At 36.1% G+C, this 9550-nt stretch overlaps 1 protein-coding gene across 1 annotated transcript; it reads right to left on the bottom strand.

The window, feature by feature from the left end:
* Positions 1-2699: 2699 nt before the first annotated feature.
* LOC128027020 (sterol-4-alpha-carboxylate 3-dehydrogenase, decarboxylating) lies at positions 2700-8932 on the bottom strand. Its single transcript, XM_052614343.1, has 8 exons — positions 8769-8932; positions 8512-8561; positions 7909-8070; positions 7691-7837; positions 7204-7332; positions 6886-7028; positions 5505-5607; positions 2700-3443 (listed from the first exon to the last, which is right to left on the bottom strand). The coding sequence occupies exons 2-8, from the start codon at positions 8530-8532 to the stop codon at positions 3111-3113; spliced, it is 1038 nt and encodes a 345-aa protein (XP_052470303.1). The 5' UTR covers positions 8533-8561; positions 8769-8932; the 3' UTR covers positions 2700-3110.
* Between the last annotated feature and the right edge of the window lie 618 nt (positions 8933-9550).

Here is a 9550-nt window from a genome sequence, read left to right as displayed (position 1 = left end):
TGCGCCACACTGATAATTTTGTGGACATACCGGCTTTTCAAATATGAATATTTTAAAACAAAACTGCTTTTAATTTTTTTTTTTTTTTTTTAATACTGTGCTTAAATTTTAGTTTTGTTTTTTGAGAATTTTTTAACAGCTATCATAAAAAGCGAATTTCTAATTGTTAAAAATTCAAATTTTAAATGAGAAATTTGTCCTAAAAATGTTTATGAATCAGCATTTTTATAATGAATAGACCCACATTTTTATATTTATTTTACTTTGAATTGTGACAGATCTGACATATATGGACAATTTACACTGAATAAAAAAACTCTTCTGAATAAACTGAATAACACTGAATAAAAAACTGTCTAAAGTGAACCCCACCATCTGCTTACATAAACTTGTCAGAGATAACTCAGTGTTGACTGGAGGTGAACCGATGAGTCAGTGCCTACAAATAAAGACTGTGTGACTGATCCAAACCACACTGTTTAGAACAAGCAAGGTGTGTACAGTGTCTTGGATAATCACTAACTCAATGACCAGCGTTGTGCTGACCTCACACACACTCACACCCCATGAACATGAGAGAAAGCTAACAGGCCTGGTGTGGTTTCACCATGGGTTACACCTACTGCTACGGGACATGAACGGGTTCGACGACTGAGTCATAGAGATAGTGATGCATATCTGTGAGTGGAGAATCTCAGCGATCTGAACAACTCCCCACCTCCCATCCAACACCTGCTGAAGGAATTGCAAAAATGCATCATTAGCGAAACACTAAATTCATGTTTTTCGTGGGATAAAAAGCATCACTAATAGATGGACAGCATGACATAATAATAGTTATATTCACATGCCATTGAAATTGTAGAAGAGGTGGAAGTGGGCAAAGAAATTATAATTTAGTAGGACATTATATAATCATCCAGTAATTACTCTAGCGGAGATGGATCATATGTCATTATGACTGTATTGTTTAGAAACTAGATCTTTCCAACATTTTACCAATACTTGATGCAGTAATTGATTGAAATTTTATTGTCATTTTGTACCATTTAAATTGTACTACAAATTAGCATTCGGGTCTGGCTCCATTATTTTATGGGACATTGTCTTTTGGAATTTCGAAAAAATTCTGACGGATAAATTACATTTAAACCGTTCTTTACCCTCATAGAATATCTTTCTTCACTTGAAAGTGACTGTGAAAATTCTGTCATCATTAACACACTAACATCATTCCAAACACGCCAGACTTTTGTTCACCTTCAGGACACAACTGAAGATATCTTAAATATTCACTCATAATTTTTGTCCATCCGCTGAAAATCTGCGCAACTAAAATTTTAACCCATCACATAGTATCAATCAATCAATCAATCACCTTTATTTATATAGCGCTTTAAACAAAATACATTGCGTCAAAGCACTGAACAACATTCATTAGGAAAACAGTGTGTCAGTAATGCAAAATGATAGTCAAAGGCAGTTCATCATTGAATTCAGTGATGTCATCTCTGTTCAGTTTAAATAGTATCTGTGCAATTATTTGCAATCAAGTCAATGATATCGCTGTAAATGAAGTGACCCCAACTAAGCAAGCCAGAGGCGACAGCGGCAAGGAACTGAAACTCCATCGGTGACAGAATGGAGAAAAAAACCTTGGGAGAAACCAGGCTCAGTCGGGGGGCCATTTCTCCTCTGACCAGACGAAACCAGTAGTTCAATTCCAGGCTGCAGCAAAGTCAGATTGTGCAGAAGAATCATCTGTTTCCTGTGGTCTTGTCCTGGTGGTCCTCTGAGACAAGGTATTTACAGGGGATCTGTATCTGGGCTCTAGTTGTCCTGGTCTCCGCTGTCTTTCAGGGCAGTAGAGGTCCTTTCTAGGTGCTGATCCACCATCTGGTCTGGATACGTACTGGATCCGGGTGACTGCAGTGACCCTCTGATCTGGATACAGACTGGATCTGGTGGCTACCTCAGAATAATAGAGAAAGAGACAAATATTAGCGTAGATGCCATTCTTCTAATGATGTAGAAAGTACATGTTATGTGAAGTGTTTCCGGTTCCGGTTTACCTAATTAATGCAGCCTAAAAATCCTTTAACGGATTTGGATATTAAAAGCATATTAGTATGTTATGTGTAAGCCAGGTTAAAGAGATGGATCTTTAATCTAGATTTAAACTGCAAGAGTGTGTCTGCCTCCCGGACAATGTTAGGTAGGTTTTTCCAGAGTTTAGGCGCCAAATAGGAAAAGGATCTGCCGCCCGCAGTTGATTTTGATATTCTAGGTATTATCAAATTGCCTGAGTTTTGAGAATGTAGCAGACGTAGAGGATTATAATGTAAAAGGTGCTCATTCAAATACTGAGGTGCTAAACCATTCAGGGCTTTATAAGTAATAAGCAATATTTTAAAATCTATACGATGTTTGATAGGGAGCCAGTGCAGCGATGACAGGACCGGGCTAATATGGTCATACTTCCTGGTTCTAGTAAGAACTCTTGCTGCTGCATTTTGGACTAGCTGTAGTTTGTTTACTAAGCGTGCAGAGCAACCACCCAATAAAGCATTACAATAATCTAACCTAAGTATAAAAGCCATGGTCAATGTAATTGCATATTAATCCATATTTATAATCCATGTCTTTTTATGGAATCACAATTTAGGTGGAATGGAATGTTTCAAAGATCAACTAATGTATTATGATTTCTGAACACGGGGGTCAAGAGTCTTTATTATTGGGTGAATTATCCCACGAAAACATGACATGAGAAAATTTGATGTAAATGCCATTTTACTTTAGGCATCCAAAAAATGCTGACACAATTATAAACTTGATTTGAAATCTGTACAAAAAAACTGAACTGCTGTTACATAAACTCTGAATTCTTTTGAACCAAAATAGAAAGAGACCAATGTCCATATTTGCCATCTGAATTCAAAAACATCACTGTTAAACCACATGCAGTCATATCCTGGTTAAAAGGCACATTTAGAATAGGAATGATTAAGTGCATTGTTAATATAGCCTAGTAAACACTGGTAATCCAACAGATACATCCAAAGCTCATATTGCAGTTCAGCAAACAGTAATTTATCTTCACTGTAGTGTTATGCTCCCTTCCGAAGATGTGGGTAGCTCTCCACAGTGTGCACTATTGCCTCTCGTAAAGGCACCAATGGCTGGTAACCCAAGTCCTTCTTGGCCCGAGCACAGCTGTAGTAGTGGTGGGTGCCAGCCAGAGCTACTCTCATAGGGGTGAAGGTGGGTTTGATCTGGATCAGTGGCCGCAGCAGCACAGCCATCAGCCACAGCAGCAGGGCTATCCCATAAACCAGTGTGTAGGGCAGGTGATATCGAGGAGCACTGTAGCCCAGACCCTCCAGAATCTGAGACATGAAGTCCCAGAAACGCACCGGCTCATCGTTGGTTATGTGGTAAGCCTGATGAGAAAACTGAAATTGAGTGTGTGCAGGGTTTATTCATTTTAGCTTTGTTTAAATGGTTGAAAAAATTTATTTTCTTCTTGGTTTCCATAAAAAATAAAAATGCAAACTTCACTTATTCAAGGCTTTGTATCAAATGCTCATCTTGAATTTCATATGACTAAATACAACATAAAGGTTGGCCAAAGAGCCATTTCCCAGTAGAGGTGCGAGTTTCGTAATCGGATTACATTTTTCTAGTAAGGTAACATTACTTTAAAATTTATAAATGTTACATTTTCAAATTTTCAACTAAATATCAGTTACTTTTACAAATGTGAAATTAAATATCGGAGTTACTTTTTAAGATTTCAACTAAATATCGGAGTTACCATTTCAAATTTCCAACTAAATATCGGTTACACTTTTACACATTTTCTACTAAATATCTGTTACATTTTCAACTAAATATATGTTACTTTTGTGAATTTTTAAATATCGGAGTTGCTTTTTTACATGATCAACTAAATATCTGTTACTATTTCAAATTTTCAAATAAACATCTTACATTTTGATATATCGGTGTTACTTTGTCAAATTTTCATCTAAATATCACAGTTACTTTTTCAGATTTTCAAATAAATGTACTTTTACAACATTTCAACTAATTATCTGTTACTTTTACACCTTTTCAACTAAATACAGGAGTTACTTTTAGAAATTTTCAACTAAATATCTATTACTTTTACACATTTTCAACTGAATTTCAGCTGATTATCTGTGTTTCTATTTCACTTTTTCAACTAAATATCGGTGTTACTTTTTCATATTTTCAGCTGAATATGTGTTACTATTTCAAATTTTCAACTAAATATCGGTTACTTTTTCATATTTTCAGCTGAATATGTGTTACTATTTCACATTTTCAACTAAACATCGGAGTTACTTTTGTAAATTTTTAGCTGAATATGTGTTACTATTTCACAATTTCATCTGATTATCTGTGTTACTATTTCAAATTTTCAACTAAATATTGGTGTTACTTTTTTACATTTTCAGCTGAATATCTGTTACTATTTCACATTTTCAGCTGAATATCTGTGTTACTATATCACATTTTCAACTAAATATCGGAGTAACTTTATCAAATAAGTAATGCAATAAGACACCTCTTCTGTCCCCATGATGACAGAAATTGGGAGTTCCTTAGGCTTATTAATTTAACTTTTACAGTTGCCAAAATATAACTTTTGGGATTTTTGTATTTAAAAACACTACTAAAAAGCAAGTCCAGCTCAGGTGATAGAAAAGTAAGAGAATGCATTACTTTCCATAAAAAGTAACTAAGTAACCCAATATTGTAATGCATTACTTTTAAAAGTAACTTTCAACAATGCTAATGGCAAAATGTTCATTTTTGACAAAGGTTCAATGAAAGTTCAACAGCAAATAAACATCTCATATTACATGCACTAGGTAAGGCAACACAGGTAAAAGTACATTTATGATAATGAAACAGACTATTAGCAGTTATTTAGCTAGCCAACTTGGGTTACTGCAAAACTCTGATGATGATACATTAATATTGGCTATTTACAGTTAGTTAATTCAACAGCTAGTTCTGGCTAGCAGCATAGATGAAAAAACACTAACCCAACTCTGTCAAGCTCATATTGGCTATAGAATATATTACAAAAAATTAACACCCTCAGCCAGCTTTATTATTTTTAGCATCATACTAAAACACTTTCTATTTTATAGAGCATTTAGGTAATTTAACAATTTTCATAGAATGAACAATTACATTACAAAGTTAAAGGTCTCTCAATATCTGTATAAAAACTGCATTGTAAGCTCATTTGACTGCATTTAAAGAATGACTGAAAACCCCTATGAAAGATTTGAGAGTGTTTTTGTTATTAATAGGTTTCCCTGAAATTGGAAAGTCAATGCCTGATGCATCATTCATGCTGGTTGTTTACACATTACACACACATGGGATTAGATCTATGAATGCACATCTAGAAACATCTCTCACTCATTCAGTCTCTCACACTTTCTTTCAAACACATTGCATACCTGACCGCAGAGCGGAGAATCAGCCTTAAGGTGTTCAGCTGCTAAAATATGCCCATGAACTACATTCTCCACATAGGTGAAGTCCACAAGATTGGATCCATCTCTAAAGAGCAAATCAGCGTTAGACCGTACGTGATTCACTTACTGGTCACATTATGTCCAAGTGTAAAGCAGGACATGCAACAAACATTTTATACAAAAAATTGTAAAGTTTTAAAATGTATAAAACAGATTTAAAATTCTGCACTGGATCACTGATCAAAAAAAGAACTAATTTGTTCAGATGGTCATATTTTCTTGCATTCACTGAAGCACAAGATGCTTTTTAGATCACTTTCAAATCATGCTGCAGAACATGATCATCAGGTTTTGTTCATGTCACCTTCAATGCTACAATTAAAACAGGGGAGTCCAATCCTGCCCCTGGACAGCCCCTTTCCTTCAGAGTTTATCTCCAACACAGTTTCGAGTGATACTGAAGACCTTAATCAGCTGGTTCAGGTGTGTTTAACCCAAGAAGACTAGGCTGCATTTACACTGGCACAAAAAAATCTGAGTTTTTGCTCACATCTGACACAGATTGGAATTTGTTGCACATGTGTAAACACAAAAATCACTTCCGATCTGAGCCACTTCCATTTGTGGTTTTAAATCAGATACATATCCGATTTCCCCGCAGAACTCCCAATGCAACACATTTGCCCATAAAGATTGTGTTTTTAAAAGCTACATTATATTTCTCAGCAATGAGGTGATTCACTTTTTCACAAGCTTCACACACAGTTTTCTCTCTCTCTCTCTCTCTCTCGTAAATTATTTTGAGTTCATTACAATAAATATCATCTTGGCACTACTTTATTTCACTAAAGTTTTCTCTTTAACAAGCTGTAGATAAATTAGCCTAACAAAAGAAAATTATAGTTATTTTCCTTTATCCGTTCAGTCAGATTTTGTGCTGCGAAAAATCCATGACAGCCGTTGTTCATGCCGGCAAATAATGATGGCCACTCGACATTAATTATATACATTTTAATAATAAGACAGCCATTGAAACCCAAAGGTCTAATGTCACGTGCACAGTAAAGCGATATGTGCAGACAATCCTTTTGGGTGGGAATTAATTTAAACACAGACAGAGACTATGTGTCTAGGTGAATGTAAACAGGCTGACCACAAAAAAAAAAAAGATTCACATTTTCCAAAACACTGCAAATTGTACACAATATAAAAGGCAGTATGACTCAAATAATTTATGAAAATGTATGAAAATGATTGCTGACAGTCAAGATAATATTCCAGATAGCAGTCTGCCACCTAGTGGAGTAAAGGGCTCTCTGCATCACAGTTTTAGTGTGCTGCTACAAATGGCACAGTCTCTCACCCGATGATGAACTTCATCTTTCCTCTACGGGCCGTATCTACCAGGATGGGCACTAACTGAGGGTCATGGGGCCCAAAGATGCCATGAGGACGAATAGCGACAGTGAGGAAACCCTTCTCTTTACTGCAGGCCTCCAACACCAGCTGAACAGACAGATTTTTTTTAATGCAGATTAAAAAAAGAAAAACAGATGATCGACATGGAGCACATTAGCACATCAACCGAAACTCAACTCTTTAACTATTTAGTTCATCTGATTGTTTTCAGAAGTGAGCTGAAGTAATGAGATGAAATGCCATCGATATGATTCATACGCACCTTTTCCTGTTGAATTTTGGTCTCTGTATAATAATCAATTGGCTTTTTTGCATAAGGCAGATCCTCGCTCCCGTTCTTGATGTCAGTTCCTTCAAACACCACACTAGCGCTGCTGGTCAATATTAACTTCTGTAAAAACATCACGAATGTCAACGACACAATTTAAAGGACTATTCTGCATCAAATAATGCTCTCAGTTACCAACTTAAATCCATTGTTGGACAGAGATAAAGCAGAGACCCCATGCTTAATAATGTATAATAACATTGTTAAAGTGTTGAATGTATCAAATATATGTCTGAACACACAAAATGTTGACAGGCACCACCATGAATTTAGAAATTATACTAACATGCTGATTCGCATCCTTTAATTGATTTAATGCATCCTTTTATTATTATCATCATCATCATTACTGACTTTAAACATTTGCACGGTAGTATGTATTGCATTATTTTTCCCATCAGCTGACACACATGATTCGTACCTGTACTCCTGCCTCGAGACAGGCCTGTATGACAGTCCGTGTCCCATCAACATTAACCCTGTGAAACAGAGCGCGGTCATCGCTGGCTGGAGCAGGTGAAGCACAGTGAAACACTACAGACACTTCTCTCAAAGCCCCCAGCAAGGCCTAAACAAGACATCAGGAGGACAGTGAGGAAGGGGAACGGTGTCAGACTGATCAAACTGAACAATCCCCACCTGTCTGTCACACAGGTCCCCTTGGTGAAACGATACTCCTGGAAGCTCATAGGCCTGTCTGATATCAAACACATTCACGGTGTATCCTCTGTCCACTAGATGCTCCACGAGGTGCCTGCCCAAAAACCCAGATCCTCCGATGACAGCACAGCGCTTGCTGCTCTGCAGGTGTACACAACATCAAAACAAGATGAGATCACTGTCGTTTAACCCTTGTCTGGCTGCAGAACATTTTAAATATCTACAAACATAGAGCTTTGAACACAGCTAGACATGGGGCAGAAACATACAAACATCCACAAATCACAATAAAACAGATTGTGTCTAAAAGTGCATTTTTACCACTGTGCAGACATATAAATGCACAGTATGGAAACAGAGTTCATTATAATTTGTTATAATGTTAATACCCTTAATACACAATGCTTCTTCATTCAAATCTGACAGAATCATAACACAAACACAAACTGGTAAAAAATATATTTTTTAAAATGCACATGCCTGAATGCATTGGAGGTCGCTTTTAAAAAGCGTCTGCTAAATGCATGAATGTAAATGTAGGTAATAATAGTGCAAATGTGTTTCAGGTGTAAATATACTCACTGGTCTCGTGCGAGTGGCCATGTGTTTATCTCTCAGCTCCCGACAGCAGACTATTGATTAATAAAAAATATTAATCTGTTTAATTACACTTCTTAAAAACTATGTGGATTGACCTTAAAACCATTTGCTGCACAACATTTTTTAAGATTTAATTTTTACTCAGAACTGGTCACTTAAACCAAATATAAGTTTACGTTCTAGTTACGCTTGAGGCACAATATATAATTAAAAATGTAATTCGGCCAAGCAGCACTCACCTGTAAATCTTAAACTAGTGATACAGCTACAGATACAGAGATATAACGAATGAAGCACGAACTAGAGCCATATGGGCAGAGAGCGGAGAAACTTCTGAATGGTCCTGTCAACAATCAGGCATCAACCTGACAATGAATCTGACCAATGAGAGAAGGTCAACGTCAAAGAGCGCCACTGCGCCAGCCAATCAGTAAAAAGTCACCAAGATAGTCCCCGTCTCATGACATCACCAAATACGCCCCTAAATGTGATTTTTTTTTTTTATTATTATTTTGGATATTATAGGAAAGTTTAAGGTATACCTTTATGAGATATACAAATAATAAAATACAAACAATAAAAGTTTCAGATATCAGTCCATACATCGTTTCATATATAAATTAATTCTTAATTCGTGCTACTCTTACTATTCCTGCTATGAAAATATAAGACAGAATATGATCATCTGATGTGTGTGCAACTAGAATTATCTGTAACCAAACACAAATCTGTATCCATTCACAAATGGATGCGATTAAAGCTGGGTGTGTATGTTGTAATAAAGCTTAACGTTGTGTATTTAAAAATAATAATAATAATTCATAGGATAACTTTATAAAACCCAGCGTTATGGAATACGAAATTACGAATCTTACTATGACTTGATTAAGGAAGTTTGCTATCTGGAGCGTCTGGGAGCGTGATGTAATTATTATTCATGAGCCAAGGTTTGGCGACGTCTTCAATTCAGCCAATCAGTTTGGTCTACTGACCGAGCGTCATAGAACGTAATTAATATTCA

Source organism: Carassius gibelio, chromosome A14, assembly GCF_023724105.1.
Source record: "Carassius gibelio isolate Cgi1373 ecotype wild population from Czech Republic chromosome A14, carGib1.2-hapl.c, whole genome shotgun sequence".
Lineage (NCBI taxonomy): Eukaryota > Metazoa > Chordata > Actinopteri > Cypriniformes > Cyprinidae > Carassius > Carassius gibelio.
The sequence above is the reverse complement of the archived record's forward strand: the minus strand, read 5'-3'. Positions and strand labels throughout refer to the sequence as shown.

Bases quoted from the DNA above. Each gene is read 5' to 3' on its own strand.
- LOC128027020 (XM_052614343.1), bottom strand. From the start codon at position 8,532: ATGGCCACTCGCACGAGACCA. The intron at 7,838-7,908 runs GTGGGGATTGTT...TGTCTTGTTTAG, and splicing joins GGGACCTGTGTGACAGACAG to GCCTTGCTGGGGGCTTTGAG. The intron at 7,333-7,690 runs GTACGAATCATG...ATGTTTTTACAG, and splicing joins GTCTCGAGGCAGGAGTACAG to AAGTTAATATTGACCAGCAG.